At 43.5% G+C, this 13,929-nt stretch overlaps 1 protein-coding gene across 1 annotated transcript in view; it reads left to right on the top strand.

The window, feature by feature from the left end:
- The window catches only part of LOC142947285 (neural-cadherin-like), a 76,239-nt gene that overhangs the window by 47,984 nt on the left and 14,326 nt on the right, over nt 1-13,929 (top strand). Inside the window, exons 17-26 of the mRNA XM_076088767.1 lie at nt 1,005-1,288; nt 1,722-3,330; nt 4,075-4,168; nt 4,973-5,157; nt 5,998-6,227; nt 6,730-7,007; nt 9,061-9,275; nt 11,100-11,227; nt 11,380-11,507; nt 13,145-13,268. Of these exons, the coding sequence (XP_075944882.1) occupies nt 1,005-1,288; nt 1,722-3,330; nt 4,075-4,168; nt 4,973-5,157; nt 5,998-6,227; nt 6,730-7,007; nt 9,061-9,275; nt 11,100-11,227; nt 11,380-11,507; nt 13,145-13,268 (3,275 nt within the window). The remainder of the gene's footprint in view (nt 1-1,004; nt 1,289-1,721; nt 3,331-4,074; nt 4,169-4,972; nt 5,158-5,997; nt 6,228-6,729; nt 7,008-9,060; nt 9,276-11,099; nt 11,228-11,379; nt 11,508-13,144; nt 13,269-13,929) is intronic.

Here is a 13,929-nt window from a genome sequence, read left to right on the forward strand (position 1 = left end):
GTAGGTGGGCGGGATTTAACCAATAAAGCAGTTGCTCATCCTCCGTACAGCAGTCGCCTAAGATCCCTTTATCAGGCATGTTTAGGTCCGTTAATCAAGTATTTATGGCGAGCGGGGGCGCAGCTTAGACTGGGCTGCAGCACTAATGATGAATAGCTGTGGAATAACACCAACCCCCAACATAAAAGTTGCAATACTGTTGCACTTGCGTCTGAGAGGCTACGCTCAATCTGTCTTGTTTAAAAAACCAACACCCTGGGCTTGACTGCTGTAAGCCTGCCAGATCCCTGTGGGAGGCAGGGAGCATTTTGTCAGCTGGGGTTGTGTTAATAGTACAGATTAGTGTATTTACATGGGATTTTAGCTACTTTAAACCAACAGGATGATTGAAAACGAAGACTGTTCATTCGAGGAGATTATCTTATCTATTCCAACGTTAAACTGGTCGACTGGATGGTCTCCATGGACACAGTAGATAAGTTCAGATATTGACTTCCTCTTTACTAAACTGCACCCCCCACCCCCCACCCCCACCCTTTCTCGGGCCTCAAAATCATTCCCAAAAGGGCCCTATCAAAGTGCATTACAGTACAGTGCTTTTTACTCTCATGCTCCCTTTTACTATTTTCGGCAGTCTTTTTTTAATTAGTATCTGATTAAAGCCGAGGAGACGAGGTACAACGTTTCCATTTAATTAAGTAATCAAAACAAGAAAGGGATACATGAAAACCTACTAATGCGTAGGTCTTGGAGGAAATGAGGTGTAATACTCTTGTGGTTACGCAGTTCTGTTATTGCTAGAATGATAGTGCTTCCGCTTAAAAAGTAACGGGACAATACTGAATTATTCAGCAGCGACCTACAGTAAAGTATATTACCTTCTTAAAATGTTGCTACACTTACGTTTTACCTTTAGATTTCAGTTACCTTATAAGATGGTTTATTTGCAGAATCAGGACAGTGATTTCACATCCCAGTCATGCGTTTTGTAATTCCTGCCACAGGAGCCAATGCCAAGCTGCGCTACCAGATAACATCTGGCAACAAAGGTGGAGTTTTTGACATCGAGCCAGAGGTGGGGACAATCTTCATTGCGCAACCACTGGACTATGAGCAGCAGAAGAGATACAAGCTACTCGTCCTCGCCTCCGACGGGAAGTGGGAAGACTATGCGGCCGTGGTGGTTACTGTGGTTAACAAGAACGACGAGAAACCCGTGTTCTCCATGAATGAGTATTATGGATCTATCACAGAGGAGCTTGATGGCTCCCCTGTATTTGTACTACAGGTGAGCGGCTGAGATGATTACTGCTGAGAGGTTTTACGCTGCAGTGTTTTGTTCTTTAATTACCGTAATCAACAGATCTGTAATTATCTTGACAGCTTCTGAAAGTGTAGCTGTATGTGGCAGCTGAGTATTGCTTACAATTGATTCATGTTATTTCAGTGTATCTACTGTTCGTATTTTAGTATTTATACACTACTGCATTTTGAAAAATGATAGATTTTTCATTCCACTAAGTTGCAAGACACATGCCTGACCACAGCTCATTGCTTTAATTTAGGTGGTCAGGAAAAAGTGCAAACACTTAAATTGGCTGTCTAAAAAAATCCAAGAAGGCCTGGGTGACCGCTGAAAATAGATAAGAGGAAGCAGTAATTTGGGTTTGACTGGATGAGTGAGTATCCATTTTCTTAAGAAGTTGCCTTTATCTCCCCAGGTGACAGCTACTGACCCAGACAAAGATGCAGACCAGGGCGCCATACGGTATTCCATTCATGGCCAGGGGGCAGAGTCACACTTCATGATCAACGACATCACGGGGGAGATGTACGCCCAGCGCACCATGGACCGAGAGGAGCGTGCTGTCTGGCGCTTTGTTGTCATGGCAACGGACGAAGAGGGCGAAGGACTTACCGGCTTCACGGATGTTATTATTAACGTGTGGGACATCAATGACAGTGCTCCCGCCTTCACGTGTGCGCCTGATAATTGCCACGGTAGTGTTACGGAGAACTCTCCTCCCGGAACATTTGTTGTGGAAATGACCGCGATAGACCTTGACGATGCAGCCGTAGGTCAGAACGCAATCCTCACGTACCGGATTACAGAGAATGTGCACATGGCAAACAATGCAGACCTTTTCACTATTGATTCCAGCACCGGCACTATATCTGTGGCTGCAGAGGGTCTGGACCGAGAGCTTGCGGACAGCCACCGGCTGGTAGTGGAGGCCCGGGACGGCGGGGGTATGATAGGTACAGCTACTGCCACTGTAGTTGTAACAGACATCAACGACCATGTGCCTAAGTTTAGAGAGGACCGGTGTGGTGCTCGTGTGCCTGAGAGCACGAATGAAGATGATCCTATCCTGGAATTGAACGCTGTGGACCCTGACGCAGGCACGTATGGCCAGCTGGCCTTCAGTGTGGTGGCAGGAGACGCGGAGCAACGATTCTACATGGTCAGCCACAGACTGGAGCAGACGGGCACTCTGAGACTGAAGAAAAAGCTGGACTTTGAGAAGCCAGGGGAGCAGCGGTTCAACCTCACCATCAAGGTGGAGGACTCTGACTTCTCCAGCCTCATCCACTGTCAGGTTCAAGTGGAGGATGTAAATGACAATGCTCCTGTGTTCACCCCGAGCTCGCAACTGCTCTCCCCTTTGCCCGAGGACGTAACTGTGGGAACCAGCGTCATTCAGGTCGTGGCCAGTGACTCCGACTCAGGCCTGAATGGGGACATTTTGTACAGCATTTTCCCTCAATCTGACCCATATGGACATTTTACAGTCAGCCGAGCCGGTGTGGTCACAGTTGCCAGAACGCTGGATAGGGAGACGGTGGCGGGTTATGAGGTGGTTGTCATGGCGACAGATCGGGGTACCCCGGCGCTGACTGGCAGCGTCACGGTCCGCCTGCCGCTGCTAGACGTGAATGACAACGGGCCAGAGTTGGAGACGGCCTACGCCCCTGTGCTGTGGGAGAACAGTCCAGCACCTCAAGTGGTCTGGCTCAACAGGAGCTCCACTCTGCTCCATGTTGTGGACAGAGACTCCTCAGAGCACGGGCCTCCTTTCTCTCTCTCCCTGCCCTCGCTTTACTCGATCCACTTCCACCTGCAGGATCACGGGAACGGCTCTGCCACGCTCACTGCCCTGCGGAGATTCGACAGGGAAAGGCAGAGTGAGTTCCACTTGCCGGTGATTATGATTGACAGCGGCGATCCACCAATGACAGCCACTAACACACTCACTATCACCATCGCCGACCAGAATGATAACGCCCATCAGCCGGGAGAGAAAGATGTCTATGTGCATACCCGCAAGGGTGAGTTGGTGGCTTCCCTTCATTTCATTTCCCTTTGCCCCCGTGCCTTCGCTACAGAGCTTTTCACTACAGGCAGATATTTGAATGAAGAGGGGAAACGGAGGCTACAGCTGAAGGGTAAAGTTTTCATTCCCATACCTGTTCGGTGTAGTCTGGAATTCATAATTGCACTCTTGCTTTTACATTCCAGCAGTGTTTTGTTATGGTAATATCGTTGTCAAATCCTTTCTCAAGCCCTCAGCGCATCCCTCCATTGCCAGCCCTATGCCTAAAGCTCATCCGAGCATCACATTATGATAAGAATCATGACTCATGAATCAATTTTTGTAGTTTTTTTTTTTTTTTACCATCCAGGTAAGATGGTTAGGTATGTTGTCTTGTTCGTGTTTTGATCGCACACTACATGGCAGTTTTGGTAATTGTGGAAAACAGGAACTCCGTGACTCATCCGGGCTGCCATTGTTTACCCAGCTGCAGTACTCTGGCAGTGCAGGTCGATAATAACATAATCCACACAGAGATAGCCGTGCTTCCTTAAGCTCCGCGCTCTCTGAAGTGGAGCACTGAGAGCCTATTCATTCCAGCAGTGGGGCTCCACAGTTATGAGCATAATAAGTAGAAAAGAACACAAGAATGCAAGATAAGGAGAAGAGAGGGACGACAAGATAAGTGTTGGCATCAGCAGATTTTGTCCAGACTGAATCAATGCGTGCATGTGTGTGTGTGTGTGTTTACCTTGAACAGGAAGGATGGAAAATGCGGCACTGGGGAAGGTATATGCCCCAGATCCTGATGACTGGGACAACAAGACCTACACTCTGGAGACAAGCGCAGCCAAGTAAGAGCTCACTGTTAAACGCATATCATTATTTTCTCTGAAAACATGCTGATCTCCAAATGTGCAGCACAAGTACAAGTGCTAAAGCAAAACAGTACCAGAAGAACTGCCAACATTGTAGAATTTGGAAAATAAAGAGGATGTGGACTCAGCGTCGAGGCTGTATTTCTGTATCAAGTCCTCTTTCAGTGATATCACTTGGCCTGAAACATGCCTAACAGGTACTTCTCCTAATCTTAAATCCTTTTCCCCAGCCTCTAATATAAGCTACACTTTCCAAAAGGGACTCTAATAATAGCCGTCAACAGTGATGGCCATTCTGGAAAATGCAATCAGATTCAAACAAACTAAGCAATCTCGGTCCACCTGTACGGTGCTCCTGAGATGAAACAGACCGCACGAACGCCGTCGGACTCCATCAGGTTCCTTGTGCAGCTATTCAGTATTCACACCCTCAAGATCAGATTAGAAATACCAATTGCATATTTGTTTTATTCATATACCAAATTCCGACAGTTACCATGACAACTATGAAGCTCTTTTGGAAACAAATAGTGTATTTTTTTTTCTTCTCCTTCTTTGGCGTTTTATTCTCAAAATGAAATCGCATTAACTTCCTGCTGGAGTAAACCCAGGTAACCTGACCAATTCTCTGCTTGTCTGTCTGCCATCCGTCAGGTGCTTTTCTTCTGAACAAGAGCTCAGGAGCAAAAGAAGCCACTTGTCTCCTTTTTTTCTCTCTCTTTCTTTCATCTACCTCTGAAGCCGTCCTCTCCTACTTAACAGCTCCTCTGCTTCTCACAGATACTTCAGTCTGAACCAGAGCTCAGGAGTGCTGACCGTCAAACCGAACACTCCAGCAGGCAGCTACTGGTTGAGGGTCGGCGTGTCTGATGGGGTGTGGCCCGATGTGTTCTCAGGGGTCAGAGTTCATGTCAGGGAGCTGGAGGAAAAGTCCATCTTGTTGTCCGCCTCGCTGCGTCTGACCGGTAACGTTGGCAAAAACACTGACTCACCTGATGACATAACGCAATATTGTCTATAACGGTGTTTTTGGTTGGATTCCCAGTCGCAGTCATCCTCCACAAAACAGAGAGCTTGTTCTTTGTTGCCATTGTTCTATTCTTTTTTGAGGTTGATGTTGAGAGAGACAGCATCTGCCACAGGCATGAATAAATTGTTACTTTTCACTAACTGATTATCAGGTTGTCAATCCAGTTAACGCCGAAATAATAGGCTGTCAGTAGACATCTTAACACTTGCATTATTTAACAGTTCTAAGCATTGTAAAGCAATCTTTCACACTGCTTGCTGGTAATAGTTTCCTTCTTCGTCTTATTCTTTTACACTCTGAAGTTTATGTTAGAGTGTTCATTTTTCTGTCAGTCTCTCAGAGCAAATGGGAGTTGTAAAGGTCAATTTGGAAGTGTCAGGTAAAGTCCTTGACATTTAAAAAGCCATTCGCCGGCTATTATGGATGCCTCTGACTCCAAGTCATTATCATTTTTGGAGATTAAAGATGACTACCCACATTCTACAGATATTATTGGAAGGTGGCACCACAAATGTGATTGATTTCCCGGGTCATTAAAATATTTTGTACAAGGCAGCTATTCAAGACCCTGACTTTATTTCAGTGAAGAAATAAACGATTTTTACTTGACTGCGTCACGACTTATTCGCCGTATGGATGATTCAGTGAGGAAGTGGATCAAAAGCCGGAGATGTAAGGCTACCTCTTGTGCTTATGGAATCAGGAACTCGGTAGGCTTTGATCAACTCTGTAGTTGTCATTGACGAGTCAGTAGTTCTCTCTTTGTCTCCTGAAGGCATAACAGCGAGAGAATTTATCGACTCTCACGTCGAGGGGAAGAGTCGACTGGAGACGTTCTGGGACTTCCTGTCTGAAGCGCTGTCTGTCAGATCGGGGAGCATCAACATTTTCAGCATAGCAGACAGGGAGGAGAGAACCGTGGACATCCATTTCTACGTGCTAACTGACAACGGCTACCTGCGCCCTGAGAAACTGCATTCTGTCCTCACCGCACATAAAAAGAAGGTATATATACCATCGTGTCTGATAGATAGAGATCAATGCTCATATATCAAGTGATACACTTGGGAGCTTGAGTGGAAGAGATAACGGGGCTCTTTATCTGCCCTTTTATTTTCACACCAACTTCCTGTCTGTTTACTGCCTGGCCCTGTCATGTCTCTTTGTCTCTCCAATTCATTTCTTCTCTTTGGCTACTTTCCCTTTTTTTGCTTCTTTCTGTCATGTTTTGAATCTGCATAATTTCTATTCCTCTGTCATTCCTAATTGTATGTCTTACTCCTTTAAAAAACAACCAGTTATAGAATATTAAAAGCATTTATGTAGAGTAGGCCCGGGCCTTCTTCTTTGGCTTTGCTTGTGAAGTCTTTTAACCCTCCAAATGTATATCACTGTGTGCTCACCCACATTGGAGATACAAATCCTTGTATCTTCGCTGACAATTATTGTAATTGCCATGTTTGTCTCCCGCATCTCCTCCCTTCTTCCCTTTTCTGGCTCTCCGCAGCTGCAGTCACTGCTGCGTGCGAACGTGAGCCAGGTGCAGATAGATGAGTGTGTGCGCACCGACTGCAAGACAACCGGCGGCTGCTCCACACAGTCAAGCATCGCTGACACGCCCACCCTGGTAGACTCAGGTGCCTTATCCCTGGTGTCAGTGAAGGTGACGTCCTCGGCTGTGTGTGGCTGCGCTGCCAGGGAAATGACCCACCAGCTCTGCTCCTCCTACCCCATTAACCCCTGCCTTAACGGGGGAACCTGCGTCGACACCCAGAGTGGATACAGGTGAGAGGCATGTCTGCAGGTGTTCATGGGGAAACCAGCAATGGGAGATTCCTGATGTGCTGCAGTCTCTTCTCTCTAGTCCTGTCAGGTTGTAGTGTAAGTGTGTCATCTTGGAAAATGAGCCCAGAATTACTAACAGCCCCTCTTGTGAGAAAAATCTCCTTCACCTGCAACTTGACCTAACTTGCTTGAGCTGCTCTGCTATGTTGTCAGCTGAATATAGAGTAGCAGGATTTTTCAAAAGGCTTTGGGCTATTTGCAATAAAGCAATGTGCATGTACGTGTATACCAACCTGAACTCTGAGTGTGTCTTGGCCGTGATTATTCAAATTAGGCCTCTAGATTTATAGCTTGATATTGAGATTTTTTAATTCTGGTGTGCTGTCTTTTGCAGAACTTGACAGTAAATAATGAACATAGCTTTTGTATTAAGGTCATTTGCAAGTCCTTTGAATATTAACTCTAAATATTTATAAATGTGTGTAGTCAATATAAAGACCTTCAACTTCAAGTGTATACAGTAGGTCTCTGTGGGAGTCTAGAAACAGCATGCATTTCATTTCATGAACACTAATGCCCAGATTAAATAAATATAGGGCAAGGGGATTAGTACAACTCTGGCCCCCCTCTATGCTCACAACTTCTCAAAATCTCCTTTAATACCATTTACATGCATGCATGCAAGTTCATGTAACAGTGTACAGAAATCTCTCTTTTTTAACTTGTATCTTTTAAACTCTCTACTGCAGCTAATCTGCACACTGCTGAGAGAAGCCCTTGTTCTGCAAGAAGACTATCTCCCCATATGTGCTATATATGTGCCCCCATATGAATGCACTACAACCATAAAGAATCCAATTTTTTGGTTCTATCCTCTGTCGAAGGAGCTTAACAGGCAACCTCAGACGGCAGCTGATCAGATATTGTCAGTCAGAAGTGAGAAAAACATGCCCTGCACTTCTTGATTTGGATTGGCATTGCTCTCATGAGTCACATGAAAGAGCAGTGAAAGAGTGAGGTGCTGTGCACGCCATGCGCATACGCATGCATAAGGCTACGCTCCGCCTGAGCCGTCCCTTTCGCTGCATATATGGATCAGTATTCCTGACATGTGTTGGCCCGCTGCAGAATAAACAGTGATGGGGAGAAATAGCCCCTAACAGCCTCAGTACACACAGCCTTCCTCAGACATTGCACGGAAATAGATGGCTTTGACATTATCAGCGAAGCCAGCTTGTCTATACATGCCTACATTGGAGGAGATAGGATGATATAAACCGGTCCCTTCCATCCTGGCGATCACAGTAATATAATGAGCTGTTTTTCATCACTGTATGTAATCTCTCCCTTTATGGTATTTTTGTATGATTATTAACATTTACCATTACGGTCTCACACACAAACGTTGAAGATAGGCATGAAAAACATTTCATTTCCAGTTGCTGCTGGAGCAGTGATCCCTAACACTCAAGCTCTAATCAAAGTAGATAAGTAAGAAGAGGCAATTGCACAGATATCACCCAAAGCGTGTAATACCTTAAGAATGAGAAGGGGGCGGGTGGGGGGATAAGTGAGAAAAAGTCCAGGAAATCACTGATGGCACGGTGCATAGAAAAGAGAGAGAACTAGAATTAATTATCTCTTAACAAAGAAGATGTGATGTGCCGAGCAAGAGCGTTCTCCGGAGGGTTCAGCCCGGGCAGCTGAGATAGATGAAGAATAGACCGGCGTAGTGTTGTGTTCATAGCTAATTGATTTAATGTAGAATTGAATATTGCAGGGATTTGTTGCGAATGCAAACAATCGATCGATGAAAGCACTGTCTTACCTGTCTGTGGACAGTCGGCATGTTGGAGCAAACGTCGAAGCCGCTCCCTGTGGGAATCAACAAGACCGTCACGTCCGCCACAGAAAAGTCACCGCGCTCGGATCCAGATTGGACAGTGTGAAAATTTCACAGACCACAAAACATGAACGACACTGTATTGTTTCTTTCCCCCCATCTTTCGCATTGATTTTCCTCACAGTTTTTTTCTTCCTCTCTGTGCTACAGGTGTCGCTGCCCCCCGCAGCTTCAGGGGCCACAATGTCAGCAGACAAGGCTTAGTTTCCTTGGCAACGGCTATGCCTGGTTTCCCCCCTTAAGGCCGTGCTTTGATAGCCATCTTTCACTGGAGTTTATGACAGAGGGAGACGATGGACTGCTTCTGTATGCGGGCCCGTTGGCCACTCTGCTGCCTGGGGATAGTGAGGACTACATGGCCATAGGTGAGCAATGAGTCTGCATAATTAGATGCGTACCAAGGGACATGTGGGCCATTATTGCACTAAAACTTGAAACTTAATTTTGTGTGTTTAATTACTGGGTGGTAGCTAATCGGATGTATAAGGGAAATTGTTTCTGCTGAGGGATATGAGAACTCACTCTACCGAGTTATACAGTAAGTACTTAATGTGCTGCTACACAGGCAAGCCACTTTAATTGTTTATTGTGTAGGTAATACTTTGTCGCGAGCCAAAAGGAATAGTGCTCCCGTGTCACAACAGTGGTTCAGCTCTTGAACAGACTCTGTGGCTGGTAGATATTCAGTGTCTCAGTCAAGATCACATCAGCAAGGTTGGTTCTCACTGACACAAAGGCTCCAACCTGAAGGCTCCAAGTGAAGGACAGTAGTAAAGAATGTATCACACTGAAAGGGTATAGTGATTGCTAGGTATAGGGATTCATACTTTCAGTATATGTATAAATGGAAATTCAATTGCATAGGACTAGTATATCATTGCAACCTGACGTGTATTAGTAAAAGTAATAGATTTTACAGAGAGCTTTAAAAGACTGCTGCATGCTGTTGAAGTTACTGGCAAAGTGTAACGATAATATAATGTTATTTCTAAAATATGATAGCAACCATCTTAAATCATGTATTTCCTGCTTTACTGCTACTATGAAGGGGCTCAGTCGATGTTGCTCACACACAAACACACACTTATACGTCCTCATATAGTGTCTCCAGTCACCATTTTCTGTCACCATGATTTTTTTTTTTCTACACGAGGGCCAACTTTAAGCGGTTGGTTCACCCAAATTACAAAAAAACGATAGTTTTGTAATCTTGTTTTGAGATCTTGTGTCTCAAATTTCTGCCTCCACCCCAATATAGTGAAGGTAACTCAGTTTGATTTGATAGGCTCACATCATTACTGTCATCGTTACTGAATCATTCACAGGGCTCCCTATGAACAAAAATGTGTCTGAACCGACCCTTTGATTGATTTTTATCTCCTATTTTGTAACCATGTGTCACTATTTTCCATCACCTTCTTTCTGGTGAGCAGGGGATTTCAGATTCCCTGCTATAACCCTGCTGTGTTATTTTGTATTGTCATTCTCTTTCTGAGTTTATAGCGTATGTTTGTTCTGAGGTGAGAAGCCTTCATACATCCCCAGGGCCTGTGTGAAATAGTAATTTGCATCTTGCCGTTTCTTTCTTTCCTTCCAATACATTTCATCACAGTTTTTTTTCCCTTGACCTTGCTGGTATATTTTTTCAGGGCAAGCAAGTTAAGCTCTTTTTCTACAAATCTCGAAAAGCCTTTTAATGCCTCCACGCCGTCAACAGCTGTGGCCGGAGGCTTTATGTTTTTGGGTTATCTGTACCATTATCGTGAACGTGATATCTCGGGAACACCTGGAATGAATTTCTTAAAATTTGGCACGAAAGTCCACTTGGAATCAAAGATTAATTGATTGGATTTTGATGGTCAAAGGTCAAGGTCACTCAGACCTCACGTCGATCCAATCCTCGTGAACGCGATATCTCAGGAATGCCTTTAGGGAAATTCATTACATCTGGCACAAACCTCATGGACTCAAGGATGAACTGATTTGTAATTGGTTGTCAAAGGCCAAGGTCACTGGAATAGTGATGACGTTCCGGACAGACATGGATGTAAACTGCAACTGGATTGGTTGGCATATAAGCGCAAGGCGGTAATTCTAGTTTGAGTTGAAAACGTTTCATTCAGGTAAAATTCTGATCTTAATTTACTTCTGAGTAGCTAATGTTAATTCTGAACTTTCTTTTTCCTCAGAATTGATTGGTGGGACACCTAGTCTGAAAATTAACCATGGTTCTGGGACCCTGGTCCTCCAGTTAACAAATAACGTTGGGGTAACTGACAGACGCTGGCATCGCCTTGATGTGAGGAGCAACAGCAAAGTAAGAGAAGCACATCCTTACCTGTCGTTCTCTCTTCCTCTCTGTGTAAGGAGAAGATGTCAGAATAAAATGTGTGCTGTAACCTGTAGAGAGCGCCTGGCTATACTCACACATCCAGCGATGACCTCTCTCCACTCTCCCTCAATTTAAAGGAAGTGCGCTTCACTCTCGATCGATGTTCCAGTGCAATTATCATGGAGACAGAAGGCGTGGACTCATGGGCAGTGACAGAGGACCGCTCGTCCTGTGAAATCCGCGGGGTCACACCCAACCGGGACAAGTAAGAGCAATGATTAAATGTACCGAGTCTGAACACTGCACAAAGTAATAACCAGACGGTTCTTCTGGATCCTAAAGGGAGACATTACGTACTAAATGATAGGATAAATAATACATTGTGTTTATTATTTTCCATAACATACACATGAACATGTAGACATGAATAAATAAATGTGGCTACATGTTTGTTTTGAAAAACCCCTGTGCGTGTGGTTGAAGTAACCAAAGATTAGAAATTCTCCAGAGGTCCTTCTGGGGTTTTCCTGTAGTTGTTGTCTATTCATCTTCTAAGGTCTTGTTCTCTTCACTGTTTTTAAATCTAAAAGGATGCTTGGCCCATAGGAAACGTGTCTTAGCACCACATGTCCCCACAGGGATAAACAATCCTATATCGAGTCCAAATGTAAATAAAACAGTGACAAAAAGTTCCTAGAGCCCAAGGGAGCGTTTTTTAGATATCTTGTTTTGGCTGAACACAGGTCAAAACTCAAAGATATACAGTTTAATATACAACAGACAAAGCAGCAAATATAAGGAGCTGAAGCCAGATAATGTTTGGCATTTTTTCAAAATAGATGCAGATTCATTTTCTGTTGACTACTTCATTTTTCGATTTATTGTCTCAGCTCAAAAGTTATCTAGCAAAGGCCAGTTGGAGCATCTTCAGTGTTCCCCGATGTTCCCGAAAAGTCATATTTTTGAAAACTTTAAACGGCTCATGTTCATCTCAACATCGCTCATTCACATAGAAAAAAAGAATAATCTCTGGTATATTATAAAAACAGTGAACACATATTTTTTTAGATCATGTTCAATAAATATGATCTAAAAAGGTCTTTGTGCACAAGCTGCGTGGAGTCATTTATTGAAATCAAATCAGATAGGGAGTCAGACTGTTTTAGGCTCGCTGCGTTCAATTTCTGTCCTCTCTGGAGGGAAGAAACTGTTGGTGAAATCAGCAGATAAAATTCTTAAAATGTTAATTAATCCCTCTGGCTGTGTTTCTGTACATAGTCACAGCTAAGTTTGCTTTCCCCCATAGCGGGCTCTGCCTGGCACATGTGATCATTGTTTTGTTGTATAATTAAGCTGTGAATTTATGAAGATTATTAATTACCATCAGGGTGTTGCCACTATTTATTTCAATAACTTCAAAAAGAGCCATTTACTCTGATCACTGTATTTGAGTTTCATCTAGGTAATACAAATAGTTATGTCATCAAACAGGGAATGTGCGAGTGAACAAGCCAAAATTAGCTTTGAAAAATATTCAGTTTCATCTCATTCGTGCAAGAGTTGCTGTGCTGAATCAGTTTGTGTTTTCATCGTTTCGGACAAATGCAATTTACCAGTTGTGCTTTTATTTTCACACTAAGGGAAAAAGAACAACAATAAGATGTCCTATTTATTGTCAGAGAGCAGTGACAGTGATGACAACCTCAGCAGGGAAAGAATGAAACCATGAATTTTAACCATGACAGTTTATATTATGTGTGCGTTCTTTTCCTTCTGCTTGCATTCTGTGTTTCTTTATATTGAGAGGTGTGTTTTGAATTTTTACCTTGAGAACTTACAAGGTGCTCTTTCCTTTTCTTCTCCTCTGTTACTTGCATATTGATAGTTGCTTTTCTTTCCCAGGTATCTGAATGGAAGTCAAGTATTGCAGCTTGGAGGGGTCAACAGCAACATATCCTATGAATACCCACAGCTGCAGCACAAACATTACACTGGATGTATAAGGAACCTACTTGTGGACAGCAAGGTACTGTGTGGAGCAGGCAGGGTTCAGTAGATACACACATTACCATATTGCAATAGATTGCTTTAGTGTATCTCTCCATGCTTTACCTGTTAAGATACATAGGTGCTGGAGGCTCAGGTTTTTTTTCTTTACCTTGAATTGTAGATGTGCTGTATATACATCAACACATTTGCAAATAAAAAAGGACCACCTGAATCACTGGACTTATGTAAAAGAAAGCATACACACATCCTCATGCACGTGCACGAGACAGGGACATTCTAATAAAAACAGTTCTCTACAGCGCTACTTGTGGTCAAATAGTAAAGATGCAGCAAAATGTCTAAGCAGAATGACATATCTCTCAATATTATGTTATATTGTATTACATTATTGGATATTATTATAAGTAATGCGTAAATGTATATAAGCAGAATTTTAATATTGTTCTGTAGTTGGTTTTGGTGAAGCTAAATTTCACCACTTTACATACAGCTGTATAGCAAGCATAGTTAAATCTATAACAATACATACTTCATAAGCTGATCCTGGGTTTGAACGTAAAATATGAATCTGCACTATAAGTAGTAACTAAAGCACTTAACAAATGCAGTGGACTAAGAAGTACATTATTTCTCCCTGAAATGTTGTGAAGCAGTAAAGAACAGCATACAATGAAAAC

This window comes from Anarhichas minor, unplaced genomic scaffold (assembly GCF_050575085.1).
Source record: "Anarhichas minor isolate MPS153535 unplaced genomic scaffold, ASM5057508v1 ptg000011l, whole genome shotgun sequence".
Taxonomy (NCBI): domain Eukaryota; kingdom Metazoa; phylum Chordata; class Actinopteri; order Perciformes; family Anarhichadidae; genus Anarhichas; species Anarhichas minor.